Genomic DNA, 21,930 nt, shown 5'->3' on the forward strand with positions numbered 1-21,930 from the left:
TATTTGTTGGATAAAGGATGTGATTAAATAAATATCATAAACATTAAATGGATAAAGGGAAATAAAGAATAATTATGAAGGAAGAGTAGATATCCCAGGTTGGAACAGGATTGGGTGGGTAATAATAATAAAAGGAAATGGCATTGGAGAACTGGAGGGCCAGGAAGGATGGTTTGAAAGGAATGACGAGGATGAAAAGAGTAACAGTTGGTAGGAGCCGGGGGGAGGAGGATATGATATGATAAGTCATTTATAACGCACCTGTACACAAGTATTTTGAAGAAGGACAATATGAGGGAAGAAACACAAAGGGAGGACAAAACAACAATCTGTCTAAGCCTTGTGTCAGTCAGATAGTGCAAGTGTGAGACTCAAAGTGCAATGGGGAGAGAGAGGGGGAGTACAATTAGGCAGCAATGCTTGGAGTAAGTGCAGCTAGGGCAACAAGGCTCCGTGTAATGTGCAGGGAGCATAGGGACTGTTAAGTTTCCAGATACAGCCCCTAGAGGGTAGCCAGTCCATGCAGTATACAGGTTGATTAGCAGGGGAGAGTGAGAGAGAAAGTAGAAGTGAAGAGATAGGTTTTGAGCCGCTTCCAAACTTCAGGTGGCACGGCAAGTTTGAGAGGGCCAGGGAGGTCATCCCAGGCGAAGCCAACTGCAGAGGAGAGAGCTATACCCTCCACTCTCTGCCGGGCGACGAGTCAACCATCAGAAATTGCCGGTGACTGAGCGGAGGGCTCGAGATGGAGGGAAGGGGAAGATACTTTTGGTTTCTATTTTAAAGTGAAGATAGGGTTTTGATGGTTGCGTAAGGGGTGCTTGGCTAGGTGAGAGAAAAGCGTAGTGGTTAAAGGGAAACAGGGGTTGGCCTACTCAAGTGTTAGGGGGCATGAGGTAAAAAGCCGGCACAGAGCAAGGTGTGGGGGTGTGGTGGTTGTATGGTCCCTCTGGGCCTTGTGGTTTAAGAGCTGGCCAATACTGCAGGTCTGACCTGTGCTTTTTTACTAGCCAGTTAATGGTTGCCCCACTGGGGGCAGGGCTAGGGGGGACAGGAGGAAGTAGGGAGGGAACCAGCAATTTTTCAAGGGAAGGGTTGCTGCAGGAGGGGTAGCAGTGACCGGGTGGAAAGGGTTTCCTATATGAAGGAATAGGGGGGATGGGAACATTTTATCGGTTCAAGAAGTGTTACGCTCACCTGGCTCCCACAGGGGCATCGATCGGACCCGGACAGCTGCGACCTCCTCCAACTTGAAGCGTAGTGCAGAGATGACAGACTGGACTGGACCGCCTAATCTCGTCTGCTTGACCCGTAGAAATACTCTCCTGCAAGTGGAGAAAGGGATTTAGCCACCCGTGGATTTTAGTAATGGCACCCCACTGTTCTCCCCACTAATCACCACCGATATTCACTTTCTGTAAGATCACCTTATGTTTGTAAATGATGAGCTCTCCATCCTGTGTGGAATGCAGGGGCGCGTAGATACCAGTTACTTCACTGGTTTGAGGGCGTTGGAAGAGTTCCGGATGAATATTGACTCCGAGGTTCCAGGCGAGAACCCGTAAGTATAAAGTTCAAAGAGTTCAATATGTCCGATGTTCACTCTTGTACATTCCTTTCTTGTGTTGCAGTTGGGTCCAAGGGATGATTGTCTTGTGGCAGCTGATGGTGTTCAGGTAAGCGATGCCAGTGTTTAAATTGCTGGTTTCTCTCTCCTTACAGGTGCGGCGTAAGAAGTTGCGGTTTGTTACAGAATAATGCCTCCAGTTCTTAGGTAAGTCTATGGTGGAGAGGTTGTATTTGTTGGCTCTCTCGGCTCACCTTATGTTTCTTTTGTCCCCTAGATGGTGGAATTCGGCGGAGAAAATGATGGAGGCTGCGCTGGATCGAAAAATGCTGTGAGGACTGGTGAGTATGGGGCGGCGCTGCAGCTGGCGATGTGACGCATGTAGAATAATGTCCTTTTCAAGTTTGAAGACGTGATGGATCCGGAATTCAGGTAAGGATTGAAATAATATCTCTTTTCTAACCTTTCCTTCTTCTTTCTTCTATTGCTAGGAGCTCTGGATTCGAGACGGGCGTGGCTGAAGACTGGATGCTGACTGCAGGCACGGTGAGCGTTACGCTGCTGGATGCAGAATAACACGAAGCATGTGCTGCTGTTCGGGCGTGGTTTAAATAGCCTCCAAAGTAGTTCCAGGTAAGAAGTCCCTAGAACCACACCCGAGTAAAAAATAGCCCCTGTAGTAAAATAGTCCCATCCAGGCCTCACGTTGGCTTGGATTCATTTGCAGCATGGTCTGCATGAGGTAAGTAAAGACTAATAGCCTGGCGCCTATGGTGCCAGGACTGATTTCTATTATGAGCCTGGCGCCTAAGGCGCCAGGACTGAACCCAGACAGCCCCCAGCCCGGGCTGCTGGGGTTTTATTAAATACCTGGATGCCTGCTCCCGGGGCTGTTGTGCTTGATCCGGATGCCTGGGGGTAGGCATCATGACAAGAAGTTGGTGGGTTTGCGTGAATGGCAATACAGTAATAATTTATCATACCTCATTTAGTTTGAGGGCTGAAGGGGAACTGGGTGGGGGTGTCAGTTGAGTTTGGTGAAAGTTAAGATGGGTGAATACAGGTCAACCAAAAATTTTAGACTAATGGGGGGACTCGGATGATTGAGGTTGGAGAGAATGTCATTTTAAATGGGAAAGTTGGAGAAGGAATGGGATGAGACAAACATTTTAGCGGTGTGGAGTTATATATTTCCAGCACAGGGATGGAGAGGATGGTTTAATAAATACATCAATAAATAAATAATAAGTGGAGAAAAGGTAAAATGAAAAGAAGGGAAAGAATTAGAGGATTTACAAAAATAAAGGAATAAAAATGGTGGGGTGCAAAAGGGCTACATCAGAGGATTTGCGCTCGGGTGAAGGAGCAAAGGAAGAGCGGCACACAAGGGGGTGAAGTGGGCAGTGATGCTACCTGAAGTAGCAGGGTTGTGGATTGAACGGCATGGACAGGGGTCCACGGTTGGCCTGTGATGCAGTGCGGGGGGAACAGCATTGAGATGGAACAGAATGGACGTGGGTGTACAGACAGCCCCTGGTGCAGTGGTGGAAACATCGATGATATGGAAAATTTGCAAGGGGGCGCATGGGGGCGCAGTAGCCTAGAGGAAGGGATGTGGTGTCACAGAGGGCAGGGTGGAGTTGGAATTAAACGGCATGCATGCGTGTATGGCAACCGGGAAAGTGGGGGGACAGCATGTGAGGTGCGTAGCAGAGAACATGGGAGCAAGTATTGACAACAGTGAACACAGGGGGAAACTGACAAAATGAGGTGGGGGTGGAGCTACTGCATGGGGGGAATTAACTGCATGGACCGAGGGAGCAGGTATGGCCCCCGGTGCAGCAGGGGAGCAATAAGGAAGGATGCAGGGTAAGGAGAGGGGAGCAATTGGGTATGGTTGGGGTGAGTACAGGGGAGTACCCATACAAAGTTACATTGTTTGGTAGATGGCCATGAGATGCTGTTTAATATGCTGGCACCTAACAAAATGAGGTTAGGTTTGATTTAGGGTTACAAGGTATCACATGGATTGACAAGGGAGAGGAGAGAAGAAAGTTTGCGGTTGAAGTGATGAATTAGGGAAAGAAAAGGTTAAGTTGTAGCAATAGTTAGGGGTACTTGATTGGAGAGCATATGATGGATAGAGGAGACCGGGGCAATGTCTTCAAGAATACTTAATGCATTTACCCCACACAGGTTAGGGTTCTTAGTGGGTAGGGAAAATAAATAAATAAATAAAGAGAAATAATAACAAGGGGAGCATCAGAGGAGGTTCAGGTTTTCAGAACAAAACTGTTGGTGGCAGCAGTGGGCGGGTGGGCAGGTGGTGTTGGAGTGCAGTGCGTAGATGGGCATGGGGTATAAGGGCAAGAGGGTGTGTTTCAAAAAATAAAAAAATTTAAAAAATACTTATTATAAAAAAATTTAAAATGGGGGAATAGGAAAGATGGTCAAAGGGGCAAATGTGTTGACAAGGACCTGTTAGGGCTCCGAAGAGGTGTTTGCAGGGAAGAGAATCGGTTAAAGGGTTCAAAAGTAGAAGAAAGGGCTTTGGTGAAAATGGGGGGGGGGTTTAGCAATTTAAAGGGGGGGGACAAGGTGGGACGAACAAAGTTTGGTGCATGTAGGGTCCATAAGGGTGGTGAATAATAAGGGTGCTGGTGCAGATTTACGATGCTATCATTGCAGGAGGTTTAGGGCAAGGAAGTGGTTATGAATATAATAAATAATTAATTTATACACTCAATAACCAAGGAGGAAAAGGAAGTTCTTTGGTTGCTAGGGGACGGGAGGGACATTGGTGCCCTGTTTGGGAAAGAGAACATGGGGCAGACACGTAAAGAATAAGAACAGGTTTTGGTTATCTGGTCACGTGGGAGAATTTGACACCAGGAAAAGTGGTAAGGGTTTGGTTGGGAGAGTATGAGCAGCACGGGAAAAAGTATGGGGTGAGGGATTTGTCAGAAAGGGGATTTAGTGAGCAAGGAGGAGGAGTAGGGTTCTGAAATGCAAGGAATTATTGTTGGCGAAAGGTAATAGGAGGTTTACAGTGCCAGGTTTTAGGTATGATAGAGGAGGAGTAACGGAGTGCAGTAAGGTGGATTGAGTTCAATTGCGTGTGGTGCTTAATTTGTCTTTTCTCTCACAGATGCGGCAGGAGGTGGTGTTCTGAAGTCATTTATAAGGGACCGGTCAATGTATGCAGGCTGTCTGTTAATGTGGGGGTATAAAGGTTTTAGGGCAGTTGGATATAGTGTTTTTTTCCCAAGAGAATGTTTTCATGGTGGGGATTAAGGGCATGAGGGCTATTAGGATTATGTTGAGAAGTAAGGTGGCCATGGCAGTTGGAGGGCATTTTAGTTATGAAGCTACGCAAGGGGTTAGTTGGCTATGACCACTTTATGAAGAATTGTTATTGGTAGAAGAACGCGCAGAGAAAAGCTATGTTGGCATGGTGGGCAATGTGAAGGGGTAATGTTGGAGGAAAGGCAGTAGGGTGAGTTATGAAACAAGAGGAAATAAAGAACGGTTCTCTCGGTTTGGGATTTTATGTCTAGGAGCAGGGTTGTTTTGGATGGGAATGTTTTAAAACAAAAAGGAGAAAGGGAAGGAAGGAGAAAGAACAATTAAACAAGAGTTAAATAGGAAGATTATAGGGGGTGGGGCAGAAAGAACATCTCAGGGAGGGTGTTTCTGGTGCAGGGGACACAGTAGGTTAAATGATGGTTGGTTGAAGCCGAAGGATTATTATCGCGGTAAGGAGGGTGGGTAGTGCTGTTTGCACGAACAGGCTACCTCGGGGAGTACAAAGAGGGGGAAGAGGTATTGAAGAAGGAGAGGCGTGGCCTCGGGGAGAAGATGGGAGAAAGCGGGAATGAAAGTTGAGAGAAATTGAGGGGGTATTGAGGGAGCAAGGGACAGGAAGTGATGAATTTAAATTGTTTATGTATTTATTTGTTTTTGGCCGATTGTTAAAATGATCTATTATTCTGTAAGGCCAGGGAGCCAGGTTAACATGTTTTTGTTAGCCACGGCCTGCCACATTAAAGTGACCTTTTCCACTAACCACGAGTGTTAGATTGTCAGCCCTCGGCCTGCGCGCGCGGGGGCTGGCAGAATGCTAGTAGGCCGCGCGGCCTGGTGCGCAGCTCCGGCGGGAGCCGAAATAATGGCACACCCACACAGGTTGCTGGTCGGCCCCGGAACTGCCTCCCGAACGCGGGGGCGGGGCTTTTATTTAGGACGCCCTGCGTCACCGCGTAGCGGGACGCAGGGCGGAACTTAACATTCCTCCTTTATTATAAAACAAACAAAACATCACACTAACTGCCAAACAACGGCGAAGTCCAATATAAGCTTACAGTCTTCAACACTCAGCCACCCTGCCATTGGGGTTCATGGCACCAGGGCACCAGATACCACACATAGTCACTTAGCTTGGCTGGCGGTCTCGTCGTTGTTCTCAGCCTGTATCGCCCTTCGCGGGGGCCACTCCCCCTTGCTTCATGCTCTGGTTCGTCTTCGCTGTTCGGGCCCTCGAGGCCGGGTGCATCCACCGGCTCCCAGGTTCCATCCCCCGCTCCATTCTCCTCAGGGATGGCCTCCGGCTCTTCTTCGCTGGGAGGAGTGTCCTCGATTTCCCGATGGCCCTCCTTGTCGGTCCACAGGGTACGGGGTATGGCCTTGAACCATGACGCATTTCTCGTCACTTGGCGGCGTCCTCGTGTCACAGTTACCATGGTTCCATGCCGGTTGCTGACGGTCCATGGAATTTCTTCGTACCTGGTGTCAAATTTTGACTTGGAGGGGTTTCGTAGCATGATGACCTGGTCACCCACTTGATGATGGGACGGCCTCGCTCTCCGCTTGCCACTCATGTGTGCATTAGCATCCCTTCTCCTTCTTTCTGTGTGTTCCTCGTTGACCGCGTCCGGGGTTCTGCTTGGGTGATGCGGGATCGAAGATCTAATGACGGTGCCGAACATGAGGTCCGCTGGCGGTATGCCGGTTGTGCTGTGGGGCGTGACCCGGTAGTTCCGGAGGAATCGGAAGAGGTCAACCTTCCAGGGGCTGGCGTTAGCCTTGGACACCCTGAGCACCTTGTTGATAGTTCTCATAAACCGTTCTACGTCCCCATTTGCCTGGGGGTGTCTTGGAGTGATGTGATGATATTTAACATTGAGTTCCTGTAGGTACTTCTTGAAGTCCTCTCCCGTAAACGGTGGCCCATTGTCGCTTTTGATTGAGATCGGTAGCCCGTGAGTTGCGAACATTTTCTCTAGGGCCGGAATGACCACTTCAGCTGCTGTGGATTCAACTACCTCAACTTCCGGGTATCGGGAGTGATCATCGACGGCCACCAACAGATGGAGGCCCTCTCGTAGCTTGCAAAAGTCAATGCTGATGGCCTCCCAGCGAGAGCGGCCCCGTTCTGCTGATATGATGGGTTCCGGGTCTGGTGGGGCCCCCGTTATCTGACAGGATAGGCACGTGCTAACGAGTGTCTCGACCCGCTCTTCGATCTGGGGAAACCATACTCGGTGCCGAATGCGGGCTTTCGTCCTTACCAGTCCTTGGTGTCCTTCATGCGCTAGGGCCACTATCCTGTCTTGTAGTTTGAGAGGGATTACGATGCGGTTTCCTCGTAGTATCAGTCCACCTTCCGTGATTGACAAGTCTTGCCGTACTGTGAATATGCCGGACAAAAACCCTTTTGCTTCCGCTGTTCTGTTGTGCGTGTGTCTCATGAAGGTCTTCCAGTCACCGGAAAGGATGGCATCTTTCACTAAGTCACAGCACGGGTCCTTGTGCGTTTCCGCCTCGATTTCCTCGATGCTCACCGCCTTGGGCCTCATTGCGCGCACCACTTGGCATATGTGTTCCTCCGTCTCTGCAGCTACTTGGATCTCTTGTTGAGTGGCCTCTCGCGGATGCCTGGAGAGAAAGTCCGCCGGGTTTCCGCTGCCCGGTTGGTAGATGAGATCAAAGTCATATTGCTGGAGGTGCAATAACCACTTGGTGATTCGTGCCGGAGGGTGTGCTGACGTTCCCGTGAAAATGGGTAGTAGGGGCTTGTGGTCCGTGATCGTCGTGAAATGACGCCCATATAAGTAGAGGTGAAAATGCCGGCACCCCCACAGCACGGCGATGGCCTCCTTTTCGATGTGTGAGTACCTTTGTTCGGTCTCTGTGAGGGCTCTCGATGCATATGCTATCGGTCTCTTCTCCCCTTCCTTCGTGACTTGCATTAGGATGGCTCCGAGCCCCACAGGGCTGGCATCCACGAACAGTTCTGTGGGCAGCTCGGTGCTATAGTAGGCCATCTTGGTGTCGGCGGAGAGGGAGTCCTTGATGCTGTCGAACGAGTCCTGGCATGTCTGCCCCCACTCCCACTTGACGTTGGCCTTGGTGAGTTCCCGCAGTGGCTCAGATAGTGTGGCCAGGTTTCGGATGAACCTCCCGCAGTAGGTGGCCATGCCTAAGAAACTGCGCACTTCTGTGGGGGTCCTCGGTGGGCTTGCCGCCTGAATGTCTGCGACCTTCTGCGGGTCAGGGGAGATGCCTGTGCTGCCAAACTTGTACCCGAAAAAAGTGATCTCCGATTTGAGGAACTCGCACTTTTCCCGGTGTATTGTGAGCCCAACATCTTGTAGTCGGCCCAGTAAAGCGTGAAGCCTCTTGATGTGTGTTTCTTTGTCGGGGGCATGAATCAGAATATCATCGCTCACGTTGAGGACACCAGGGATGCCCCGGATGACCTCCTGGATGGTTTGCTGGAATACCTCCGCAGCAGATGATATTCCAAAACTTAGGCGTTTTTATCTCCGCAGCCCCAAATGCGTTGAGAACGTTGTAATGTAGCGAGAGTCTCTATGGAGTTTGAGTTGATGATATCCCGCCTTCAGATCAATCTTTGAGAATATACTCGACCCTGTGAGGTCAGCCACGATCTCGTCGATTGTTGGGGTTATGTGGCGTTCTCTTTTGATGGCAGTGTTGGGGAGACGCATGTCTATGCAGATCCGCACCTTTCCAGGCTGCTTAGGCTTCCGTGTCACCACCATTGGAGAGACCCACGGTGTGGGCCCTGTGACCTCCTCAATGATGCCCGCTTCTTCCAGCGCCTTGAGTTCCTGCTCCACTTGTTCTCTCATGTGGAATGGCGTTCTCCGGTGCCTGACGGCTTTCGGCTGCACTGTTTCATCAATATGAAGTTTGATGGTTTTGCCTTTTAGACAGCCTATTCCCTCTTGCAAGTCAGGGTATTGGTTCAGCATCTGCTCCACTTCCTTGTCTTCGTTGACATGGCAGATGAATTGGACCACTCCCAGGTCCTCCGCTGCGTCCCCACTCAGGAGGCTCTCAACACCTGCCTTCACGACATAGACCTTGGACCATAGTCTGTTTTTTCCGTGTTCCAGCGTGGTGCGGAACCTGCCAATCACCGGCAAGGGCTTTCGACAGCCGTATGCATACAACAGAGTGTCTGTGCTTTTCAGCTCTGGTGGAGGACTTAGAGTCAGGAAGATGCTTTCGGGCATGACGTTCACCGAAGCGCCTGTGTCGATGGTCATGAGAATGCACTGGTTTTGGATGGTGACCATGCATTTGCGCCTTCGGACGGCTTTTCTTCGAGGTCCTCGGCCTTGGCACAGTGCAGACACCAGGTATACCTTCCTTCCTTTTCTCTCGATGTCCTTGGAGGGGTCCTGCTGCATCGCCGAGACATCATCCCCTTCATCCTCCGTGGAAGAGCTGGCCACTGCGACCCTTCTGGCACTGGCTTGCTTCTTTTTCTTGGTCGCGACCTTCTCCGGCTGGTTTTGCAGGGGCTGTATGGGGGTGTCCGCTGATCGGCATACCTTCGCGTAATGGTCCTTCCGGCCACATGCTCCACATGTGGTGCCTTGAGCAGGACAGTTGCGACGGCCATGTCGTGGGCCACCGCACCAGCCACACTCTGTGGGTCCCGGAATGCGCGGTTGCCACCTGTTTTGGCCGTACCCGCCACTGTGGTCGTCTCTCGAGGATTGTTTGTTGGTGATTCGGGCCACCATAGCTGTGTTGAGAGCAGGTCGCAGCCTGTGTAGCGTGGCCTCCATGTTGGCCGCTCTGGTGTGTGCCAGTTCCCTCTGACGTCCTAGTTCAAGGATCCGCTGTAGGGGAATACCCTTTTCGCTAAGTATCAGGCGCCTTAATTTTTCCGAATGTATCCCGTTGATGATTTGCCTCCTGATCTCCCTCTCCACGTTCGTGAATTCGCAGGACATGGCTAACTTTCTCAGACGGGTGTGGTACGCATCAAGGGTTTCCTCCGCTGCCTGTAAGGTGGTGCAGAAGAGAAACGTCTCATAGTCTGGGTTTAGTTGAGGGAGAAAATGATCGGTGAGGGCATCTTTCGCGCTTCGGTATCCATCCTGGCCATCATCAACGTTCAGGGAATTGAAGATGCGCAGTACCTCGTCACCCACGCTGAGTAGTAGGTGGGCCTTCAGTTTCCTGGGCGCCGTGATCTCTTTGCACTCCATCGCCATCTCGAACTTCTGAATCCACAGCTGCCATCTGGGTCCGCATGATGATGGATCCGTGAATGGGTCGAACGGCTGGACCAGTGTCGACGAAGTACCTTGTGTGCGAGGTGGAGGTGGCGTCATGGACAGGTTTGCCGCAATTCTGGACGGCGTGGAGGGCCCAGGCGTGGATGTGCCGGCCGCCATGTTGGCGTGGACCTGATCCGTGTTGTCGTAAGTTCTTCCGACGGCCACCAACGCCGCGACGTTGGGCCTACCTTGGAGGTGCTGCCGTACCCAGGCGCCGTGTTACAGATCAGGGCCTGGCGCTCCCTTCACACTGTGTTGCTGCCCTCTGGCGTTGGATGTCAGATGCCACCTGGTTCTCCAGTGTCCAGGGGGAAAGGCTTTGGTCCTGGTGGCAGAGAGCATGAATAGAGGAGAAATTTTTTTTTTTTTTTTTTTTTTTTGGGGTGGGGGGTCACGTGTGTGATTGCACCCCCACCGGGTGTCCAAAAATTTCGCCGCGATGGCTGTGTGGCGTTAGGGTGCCTTCAAAGCACCGAGCCTGTCGTGGAGTTCATCTCGCCTCGTCGCCATTGTTAGATTGTCAGCCCTCGGCCTGCGCGCGCGGGGGCTGGCAGAATGCTAGTAGGCCGCGCGGCCTGGTGCACAGCTCCGGCGGGAGCCGAAATAATGGCACACCCACACAGGTTGCTGGTCGGCCCCGGAACTGCCTCCCGAACGCGGGGGCGGGGCTTTTATTTAGGACGCCCTGCGTCACCGCGTAGCGGGACGCAGGGCGGAACTTAACAACGAGTCTGGGTATTTTGGGCAGTCAGGCCAAAGGAGCCAATTGGACACATAAGCACGTCACTGAAGAGTGCTGCTAGAAGGAAACCCATTATTTTGTTAGACACAAAAACAGATGGTTTTATTTTATGGTTAGTAAATTGCAGAATGTAAGTTTCGGTTTTCGAGGCGAGGGCAGGTGGGATGGGACTGTGAGAGGGACCTCTGTTCTTCTGTTTTGATGGTGGGAGCTGTGAACTGAGCCCGCAGGTGACGCACAGAACCCTGCAACGGGCGTGGTATGCCCTTTTGCCTCACTGGCGTGGGAAATTGTGATATATTGGGTACAAGTAAAACTCTGCAGCAGACACCTTAACACACTGAGCTATTTTACATGGCTGGGAACCTGAATTGACATATTTTAGTTTATGTATTATTTGTTTTAAATTGGATGTTATTATTCTAGTATTTTTTCGCTCGCTGATTAATTAGATTTAACACCCCTTGTTTAAAAGATTTCTGTACCAAGGAACACACACCCATCTGCGTGTGTTAGCTCAAGCCTTTATTTGCACAGGACACACCTCTTTTGAAGGTTCCTTAGTTACTATCGTCGCCAGAGTCCAATTTAAAAACTGCTTTGTGACACGTCGGGGCCCGACACGATTTCGTGCTGAAAGGAATTGGTGCACGGTGTGTGGGGGGGGGAGCGGGTTGTTCATGTGCCTTGATGTTTCTCCTACAGAGCGCTATGTTGATGCAATACTGTACATTTCAGTGTACAATGGCGGGATGCAGAGTGAGGTACAATGGCGGGATGCAGAGTGAGGGTAAGGGGTACCGTAGATGGACGTGTTTGTGGCAGGCACGCAGCAGACGGCCACGTAGCAGCAGAGGAGCGACTGACAGACACCGATATTGAGAGGACATAAAACTGTTTTCTGGAACACGGGTGTGAGAAGATCCGCTGCCAGGGCCCTCCGACAGGCGGCTCCTCGACTCCTCTTGCGTTTCAGATTTTGCGCTCTTGTTTACTCGACAAACACCTGAGTCATAAGCTCCCACACTCCACACTGTTTTCCCTGTCGGCCCATCCCACCTGCGTCGGAGATGCGAACCTGCCTGAGCGAACCTGCCAGGGCTGCCAGGAGCGGAGAGCTAGAACGCCTGGCGGGCAGCATTAACACGGTGCACCTTTCGGCTGGTGAAAGTCACCTGCTAGCAGCGGCCCCGCCGCGGCCGTTCAGAACTGGCGCGCAACTTGTGAGCAGCCCCGACCGGATCCTCTGCACCAGTCGATAATTAACCGCATTCTTCGCATTCCGGCACGGGGTAACCATGATAAACTTGTCCTGGGAGACGGCGTACGCGCAGTTGGACATGGCTTTGGCAGGGAAGTTGGCCCTTTCTGCCGCCGCTGCCGCCTGCCTGCTGGCACTGGCATTCCGATTCTTTCAGTCCCGGTCGGCTGACAAGGGGGAGCCGAGAGCGGCAACGCCCAAGGATGTGCGTGCCGCATTCATCGTCAATGGAAAAAAAGCCCCCCAAACTGGGCCAACAAGGTCTATCTCAGAACAAGCCCCTGGATTGAGGTTGCGACACATTCCCTGCGGTGCCACAGCACCGAATCTCACCAAGGATGAACTACAGGCCGGGTGCTCTGATGCAACCATCACCACAGAGACATGTAGACCCAGCCATGCCGGGCACCAAAGCAAGGTGGGTGAGGAAGACGGGCCGGGAGCCAGCCAATCGGGGGTCCTGCACCGCAATGGCCAAGAGGAGCTGGTGGGAGAAGGAAACTTGGATCATCTGAACTCTGAACCTGCTGACACTATGGTGATCCTGGGGGGACCAGAGGGGAGCTACTTGGAACAAATACCCCTTAATCAAGTCTGCAGTCTTGCCGCAGTCCCTTCCAAACAGGATGAGTTGGTGGTTGTGTCTTTAGCTGGCGAGAAATCTCAGGCTTCTCCATGTGACACACATCAGAAGCCGGAGCCGAGGCTTATCCACTCCTTCGTCCATACCAAACCCAGCCAAGCCAAGAACACCAGGAAAGACCCAGAAGGAGAAGAAATGCACAGGAGCCTGGGATTCACTGAAGAAGCTGCTGCTACCATGGAAGGGGAGTGGACAGCGAAAGCCAGCTCTGCCATGGGGCTGACTATCAACCAAAGCCACTGCGGAGTCGACCGAGTCTACTCATTCGATTCTAATGCAGAGGTCAAGGCGGAGGAGAGCAATATCAAAGGGAATCCAGTTGAGGACATCCTCCCAGCCCATATAGTGCCACAAAGGTCTTCGAAAGGCAAGCTGTATCATTATTTCGTGGAGCCAACCTCTGGAACTGTGTCCAAAGAGGGGAGTGTTTGCTCTGAGTTCAGCAGGAATCACTCTTCCGTACTTTCCAATGAACGCAAAGAGCCTATCTACTCACCAGGAACTTCCTACTTGACCCAGAACCAGGAGGGCCAAGGATCAAGAGAAGATGAAGCAGAGCCCTCCTCCAACGAGATATCACCCTCCCCCAGTCATGAAGGCAGCATGAAATCTGGATCCCCTAGTGGAACTTTTCTGCTGGTGGATTCCCACCAGACTCTCGCGAAAGAATTGGTACCTCAGGAAAACTCTGTTATGACCGATGGCTTGCAGCAGATCAACAACACACAAGGACTTGGACTGGAGATGGACTTGCCGTCCTCCTCAATGAGAAGCAGCAGATCAGCTGGATCTTCTGACGGCCTCGGTCTATATTCCATCCAATCGCTGCCGCAATCCCCACACACTTCCCAAGACAAACTAAACACTATCCCCAAAGCTGAGTCAGAGAGCGATCTTGATGCCTGTCTGGGATTTTTGAGTTCACAACCAGTCAGCGACCTCACTCTTGAGCTGGGGAACTGTTATCCTGCCCTGAAGGTAGCAAAGGCACAGCAACTCGTTGAACTGAAGGAAGCTGTTTACACGTTCATGAGTGACAACTACCTACTGGTTCTCCAGACTCCATCTATCTACGGTCATCTCAATGCCACAGAGAGGGAGCTAATCCTGGAAAGGAGGATGAAAGGGAAGAGGTGCCTGGCTGTGGTCGACATGGACACCCAAGCACACACTCCTCCTTCCTCTCGGAGCTCCAGCAGGCTCTGTTACTACAACGAACAGGGCAACTCTTGGCATGTAATGTCCTTTCTCCCACCAGAGGCGGTCACTAGTGGCTGTGCGGTGGGAACCATGTTCAATTACCTCTTCGTCGTGGCAGGTTGTGAAGGTCCTGGGATGCAGCGAAAGCCATCAAACAGAGTGTTCTGCTACAACCCACTGACTGATGCCTGGAAGGAGATCAGCCCTCTTAACCAAGCTCGGCCACACTGCAAGCTGGTGGAGCTGCAGGGATATCTATACGCCATTGGTGGAGAGTGCCAGCATACCGTCGAACAATATGATCCACGCCGCGACCGCTGGAACTTCGCCACCCCTCTGCCCAATGACACCTTTGCTATAGCCCACATGGCCACAGTGTGTGAAGACAAGATTTATGTCACTGGTGGCACCCTGAGATACATGCTCCTGAGCTACGACCCCAGGGAGCAAGCTTGGAAGAGCAGCCTCATCAGTGGCAGCCGAGACCGCACTACAGAAATGGTGGCTGCCACCACCTTTCTTTATCGATTTGACCTGAACCGCAGCATGGGAATCAGTGTTCACCGCTGCAGTGTCCGGGCCCGGCTCTGGTACGAGTGCGCCAGTCGCCGCATGTCCTACCCGGCCTCCTTTCAGTGTGCCGTCATTGCAAATCGCATCCACTGCCTAAGCCGACAGTTCCATATTCGCTTCCTAGCAGATGACGTTTCTCCCCGTTTCATTGACGAGAACCTGGAGGGGTTTCCCTCCCCACGGGGTGGGCTTTACCCGTCTGTCCTGGTGTTGCCGGACAAACGGGTTGGACGGCCAGGAGTTTGATAGTCTGAATCTCAATGTGAGGCCACCTCGTTTTTTTGACTGTTCAGCAAAATAAATTCATGGGGGCTACCTCAAAAGTAAGTTTCTCTAAATCAGACGTCCCAGTTTTGCCATGCCTGTCCCGGAATTAGGCACTCTGTCCCTCTTAAGAGTTTTTTTAAATTCCAAAACACAATCCCAGTTTTGGGGAGAGGGTTGGGTGGCCAACTGAAGTAATCCCAGCTGCCTGCAAGAGAGTATACATCTTCTCAAGTCCGTGGCTGCGCTGCCGGCAGGAATGAACATGCGCCCCAATGATCTCCAATATTCATAAGTCAAGTAAATATTAATATCGTTGAGTGATTTTACAGTAGCAGCTAAAGGGTGGATCTTCACCATCCTTGGGTGGGCTAGAACTGCCAACCTTTCAATTAACACTCACATGCATTCACTGATTGAGCCCAGAGACTGCTTGAGACATGGTTTGGTAACCAGCCCTGGAATATTAATCAGAGCAAAAGTGCCTTCACGTTTAGTACGCTTTGGGTCAGAGCTGAATCCACACAGAGTTTATCCTGTGTAATGCTTACAGCACCCCTGTGGCCACAGCTCATGTGTAGTCCTAGCAGCCACTGTCAAATTGTAGTCCTTCTTTTATGTTGGAAGCCTGCTGTGGATTTTTATTTTGAGAATCTGGTCACCATATCAAAAGATCTATACGGGCATCAGATTTTGAGGTGGAAGTGGCTGATATTGGTGGGGATAGGTTAGTCGCATGCCATTTCACTGACTCACCCCAGTCCTATAAGGGTGCTTAGCCTATTAAAATATCCTAATGGCCGATACAGGCCTGGCTGCCTCTACTTGTTTGCCGGCCACCAGAGAACTCTCCAGAGACCCTGCCCAAAGTGTGCAACTAGAAGCAAACTCTGGCTTCCACTCTCACTAATGAAAACGTGTTCTGTATGTTACTCTGCACTGATCGTGCTCCCGAATGTGTGCTGAAGACGCTTCCAGAAAATTCTTGCCACAATCTGTTTTTGCACATCAATTGAATCAAAATATGCACAATTCTCCCTCGCGTAGTCGAACATTCTGCTTGACAGTGAATGTCTGTGGGTATTTTTTTCTGCAGAAAAATAAATGATTTTGCACATTTTTGTGCATATAATTATTGGATAGCGTGTGTTATTTTGCAAACGATGCAATGAGATATGCACATTTTCTGCAAAGGGTATGAGCTACTGCGAATCGCAGAACGAGCCTAGTAAAATAAGGCAAATCGGTCAAACCCGAGGGGAAAGTTCCCGTGGATCAGGCATGGATAAGGGCAAGACCTGGGATCATTTCACCTGTACTTGGAGAAGCACAAGAAATGGTACACACATTTCAGATTAATTGGTGCTTGAAAAAATGATGTTATGTTAAGTTATGTTGATTTATACCATGCACTGCTACCATTTGCATGCCCTCCAGGTGCTCACCTGGCTCTGTAAGAAAGTGGGTGGGGTTGGTTAGTGAGAGAAGAGGGATAGGATCGAGGTTGTGCTATTCTGTTGATGCTTACAGAACTAGGAGAAACTGGCGTCTGTGCGTGTCAACTTTCTGAATGTCCTTTGATTGCGTGCACTGGCTTGGTGTATCTGGAGTGCTAAGGGCCAGTGTCTGGGTTGTTTGTTGCTGTGGTTGTGTATTTTGTGTGTTTTTGTGAGTAGTATGGTTGGCCCTTTAGCACGTGTGTGGTACTCGGGAGATATGCAGGTGAGGAGGAAGGTTCCCGGGTGTTTAGTACAGTGGCAAACTTCTGAGTGCAGTTAGTTTTAAAAAAAAGTGGCGAGATTCAAAGGGAAGCAGTACCCTATTCAATCTAGTGGCTATTTTCTAAAAGCAGCTGGAATTCACACATTGGCTATATTCAAAATACACCTAAATTCAATACAGTGGGCCTCATTACGACCCTGGTGGTATGGGGTTAACGGCGCCGTAAAAGGTGCCGGCGTAGTTTACCCCGTACCGCCTCATTACGAGGTCCCCTCGCGGGACCCAGGAAGTAACGCCTGGTCAAACCAGGCGTGCTTACCGGGTCCTGCGAGGGGAAGAGGGAGCAAATAACGGGCCAACTCGTAATGGCCCATTGTTTGCTCCCTCTCCCATTCCCATTCAGCCCTATGTGGGCTGAAATGGGAATGGAGAAGGACCGGGTCCTGGTCCTTGGAGGGAGGAATTACCAGGCCTTCCGAACTCGGAATGGCCCGGTAATTCCTCATTCTGTGGACCCAGACCCGGACGCGATTCCGGCGGCAGCTACCGCCGAGGTCGTAATGAGGGCCAGTGGCTGTACTCAAAGATGCACCTAAATCCAATACATTGGCTATTCTTAAAATGCAGCTAAATTCAAACCACTAGCTATACTCAAAATATGCCGAGATTCAATACAGTGTCTATTCTTAAAATGCAGTCAAGTTGAACCCACTGGCTATACTCAAAATACTCCTAGATTCCGTACAGTTGCTATTCTTAAAATGCACCTACATTTAATACAGTGGCTATTCTGAAAATGTAGCTAAATTGAAGACACTGGCTATACTCGAAATGCACCTAGATTCATTACAGTGGCTATACTAAAAAAATGGACCTAAATTCAGGACAGCGGCTATTCTTAAAATGCACCTAAATTCAATGCAGTGGCTATTCTAAAAATGCAGCTAAGTTAAAGACACTCGCTATACTCCAAATATGGTTGGATGCAATACAATGGCTATACTCAAAATTCACCTAGATTCAGTACAGCGTCTTTTCTTAAAATGCACCTAAAGTCAATGCAATGGCTATTCTTAAAATGCAGCTTAATTTATTTATGAACTTATTAAGTTAATAATCATATAAAAACAGTGATTCTAAAAATGGCAGCGAAGGAGTCATTTAATGCTATATTATGCCATATGTTTAGTTGTACGATCTTATTGGATTATACTATGCCTTGTTATGTCATTGCATGTTGTAGTTTTGCATGTTTTGCGAGTTCATGTCATTGCATGAAGTATTCCCTAATGTTATGCAATTTTATGCTATGCTGTTCTTTTATTGCATGGCGTTATATTAGGTCATTGCATGCTATATTACTGCAGGGTGATGTCATAGTGTATGTGTGTAGAATGTATGCCACCCCAAAAACAAATCCAACGTCCTGAGTTTTTACAGTGAATGACTGGCCTGAAGCAGATTAGTTGCTTTTTGCTGTTTGGCACAGAGATGTCAAGAGTGAAGGTTTGTGGCTGGTCTTTTCAGGGCCCTGTGAGCAATCCTGGGCAATTGTTTGCGGGCTGCATGGGAGCTTGTTGGTGCTGTGTGAGGGCTGCATGGGAGCTTGTTGGTGCTGTGTGAAGGTTGCATGGGAGCTTGTTGGTGCTGTGTGAGGGCTGCATGGGAGCTTGTTGGTGCTGTGTGAGGGCTGCATGGGAGCTTGTTGTTGCTGTGTGATTGACTTGGGGATACTGTCCAAATGACTGTTGATAGCAATGTGAGGAGTCTGGTTGGGATCGTAGGTGGGCCAGTTGGACGCTGGGCTGGGATCTGCTGAAGGCGTTGCCAGTCTGATATTTCGATTTGTAGCGTTGCTTATTCTCATACTCTGCTATGCTACTTCTTGATAATGGTGATACATATTGTGGCCAATGGTGCCTTAGCAAAAGCATCAACCACACCATGTAACCCAAGGGTTCAGCTGTAATCTCTGCTACTGGCTGTAACTAAGTAGACACTTGGGTGTGTAACCTCATCCCATGCTTCCTAATGATAATGGTGATACATATTGTGGCCAATGTTGCCTTAGCAAAAGTATCAGCCACACCATGTAACCCAAGGGTTCAGCTGTAATCTCTGCTACTGACTGTAACTAAGTAGACACTTGGGTGTGTAACCTCATCCCATGCTTCCTATTGATAATGGTGATACATATTGTGGCCAATGTTGCCTTAGCAAAAGCATCAGCCACACCATGTAACCCAAGGGTTCAGCTGTAATCTCTGCTACTGACTGTAACTAAGTAGACACTTGGGTGTGTAACCTCATCCCATGCTTCCTATTGATAATGGTGATACATATTGTGGCCAATGTTGCCTTAGCAAAAGCATCAGCCACACCATGTAACCCAAGGGTTCAGCTGTAATCTCTGCTACTGACTGTAACTAAGTAGACGGTGACCACATGGGTGTGTAACCTCATCCCATGCTTCCTATTCCATGTGTAGATATATGTGTTACACCGTTTTATTGTCTTCGATATCATGTTTTGTTTATCCCAGGCACTTTGAAGCAGTAACTAGTTAGTGTGTTATAGAATATAAAAAGCAATTAGTATATATTTGGTATTAGTACAAGGAAGTCATTATTTACCTCTTCTGAACCAATCAGAACACTCAGGATGCAGTCAATAATTGTATGTTACCTGAGGCCATGTATAAAACACACATCCCAAAAAAAGAAATCCCATTACTACATTGTCCATCATCCTTCTTTTCACAGTACTTTGAGGTCGCAGGTACGACCCCATGGAGCATTCGTCCCAGGAAGCCCTTTTAATTCGGCATACTACCTTAATCCAACACCTTGGCTGAGAAGAGACTTCTATTTGACCACTCACCCAAATCCTACTGGTTGCCCTTTTCCCATAGGTTCAGACCCATCGGTGATGTTTTACATGTGTGCTGGTGCCCGCAAACACGGTTGTGCCAGCACGCCCAGGTTCCCTGGGCGTCTGTGGCTCATTTGCATTGGGTGCCTGCCAGGGCTCTTGCACAGTGACACTGCTGATGACGCGCCAGCTTCGGTGTCACTAATCAGCCGATGTGGTCTGTCTGGCTGCCTTCAGGTCTTGGTGGTTGCCCCTGAGGGGCTGCCATCTGCTCAGTTCTTCATACCATCTCTACCCCGGCATCTCCTGACTGATCAGGAATCCATGCCTTTCTGGGCATTGAAATCTGAAATTGAGTCTTGGAATTCTACGTCCATCCCTCCTGAGAGTTCGGTTTGTTCCATGGCACATGCTGTGATTGGATGCCTGGGGCCAGATTACAGAAACTTTGCACCGGTGCAAGTGCAACGTTTGCACGCCATTAGCACTAGGGCAAAATGTGCCTTATTTTTAAAAACACTGGGACATATTAAAAAAACCATTGCACCTCGACAAGTGCAGTTTGGCATGTTATAACCACCAGGGCAAAATTCAATTGCCCTATTCTTAAAAAGATAAATGTTTGATGCATTTTTGCATAAGGGCAAAGTCTGACCTAGTGCCAATACCATTCCGTATTAGCACTAGGGCAAACTTCACCCTGGTGCAAAAATGTAGTGAAAATGCATCTTTTTTGCACTAGGGACATTTTTGCCCTGGTGCTTTTAATATGCTAAACTGCACTTGTCGGGGTGCAATGGTTTTTAATATGTCCCAGTGTTTTTAAAAATAGGGCAAACGTTGCCCTAGTGCGAGTACCATGCAAACATTGCACTTACACCGGTGCAAAGGTTCTGTAATCTGGGCCCTGGCGTGTTCTCAATCTCCTTGCCCTGTGGGGGTTACATCATAGGTGATTGGTCTGTAGGTCTTGGTTGGTTTGAGGTCGTATCTGATGTGGGGTCCAGGTTCAGACTTCTCACTCTACCGAACCATTTTATACGCGGGGTGCAGTCCTTCTACAATCCAATGCATTTCCAAACTCTTGACTGGGGGCAGTAATCCCACTTTCTTCGGTACTTTTTATGATGTACAATGTGGAAGGACCCAAAGGGGTGCCGGGAGGACTTGGAAATGCTGATTGGTGTTTGTGATGATAAGGATGGTCCAAGTGGCAGTAACCCTCTTTAAACTGAGTGTCACTATACCACACCATAATCCTGGATTCACTCCATCTCAAGAGATCAGTTTCTTCCGCCCATCTTGTAATGCTTGGGTATCATAGACAGAAGTTCCAGGGCAGGCATCTGGTTTGAGTATTTCCGGGACTAGGAGAGGGGGTGTACATGCGTTGGTATTTTGACAGGGCTAGCACGATTGCTTGTTTCCTGGAAAGTACCCGCCTTCTTGAAGGGCCCCTTTAAACTGTGGGGCTTATTAGGAATTCCATGGTAAGGAAAAAATTCCGGTAATTCCGGCACCAGCATTTTTTCCAGACAGGAGAAACACAAGTTTGCCGGTGGTGGCAGTGTCGGGGGTTCTGAGAAGTGCCATTATTACACCATTTAGCACCTAGTTTCCACATTTCAGGTGCATTCTGGTAAATGCAGTTCTGCTTATACTAATCACGAGTGGGACTACCAACTGGACTCGGTAGCATAGGTGGTCTCAGTAATATGCAGAGCCCGAGTATATGAAAATTCAGCGTGCCTTCGTGAGCGGTAACGTCAGTGCTTTGGTTTGCTACATGTTTGCTCTGTGCCACTGGGCCATGCTCTTTCTCTTCACAGTACTCCATAGGGCTGCCGCAATTCGAATAGGCAGCACTAGAAGTTATTAGATAGAAATGCATGCAACCTTTTCTTTTTTTATGCGCCCATTCTGAGTTTGGTGATGCAGTACATTGCTGGTGGTAATTCCGTTAGCTGCGATTTTTCTTAACAGTAACGAAATTAGTATGCGTTTTACCGCACCACCAAATTACAAATGTGCCTGGAAAGTGGAGGACTTACCGCAAAGCAAATTGGAGAAAATTGAGGAATTGCCATGGGCGGAATTATCACCACGGTGACACTATAAATGGCACTAAAATGCAATAGTCGAAGGGCCTCATTACACGGATGGCGGAGAACCATGGCGCTATTAGAGCCATGGTTCATGCTGGTAAAATACCGGCACCGCCTTGGCGGAAAGGGGAATTACCGCCCCATTCCAAGGTTGGCGGGGCGGTAATTCCCCCTTCCACCATTGCCCTTCCCCATTCCCATTTTTGCCCCATAGGGCTCAATGGGAATGGGGAAGGTGCTAATTACGGTACCGCAAATTGCGGTACCGTAATTAGCTCCCTGGGTCCCTTTGCGGGTTGGTTTTTAATGCCTGCAAAAAGCAGGCGTTAAATCCCCCAACCCGCAAAGGGACCTCGTAGTAAGGCGGTAAGGATTTACCGGT

At 49.6% G+C, this 21,930-nt stretch overlaps 1 protein-coding gene across 1 annotated transcript; it reads left to right on the forward strand.

Moving 5' to 3' along the window:
• The first annotated feature begins 11,782 nt into the window (after positions 1 to 11,782).
• KLHDC7A (kelch domain containing 7A) lies at positions 11,783 to 15,985 on the forward strand. The gene has a single exon (XM_069610318.1). The coding sequence runs from the start codon at positions 12,208 to 12,210 to the stop codon at positions 14,830 to 14,832; it is 2,625 nt and encodes an 874-aa protein (XP_069466419.1). The 5' UTR covers positions 11,783 to 12,207; the 3' UTR covers positions 14,833 to 15,985.
• Positions 15,986 to 21,930: the final 5,945 nt, after the last annotated feature.

This window comes from Ambystoma mexicanum, chromosome 8 (genome assembly GCF_040938575.1).
Source record: "Ambystoma mexicanum isolate Mex_15411 chromosome 8, UKY_AmexF1_1, whole genome shotgun sequence".
NCBI classification, from domain to species: Eukaryota; Metazoa; Chordata; class Amphibia; order Caudata; family Ambystomatidae; genus Ambystoma; species Ambystoma mexicanum.

Coding starts and splice junctions, on each gene's coding strand:
- KLHDC7A (XM_069610318.1), top strand. CDS start 12,208: ATGATAAACTTGTCCTGGGAGACGGCGTACGCGCAGTTGGACATGGCT.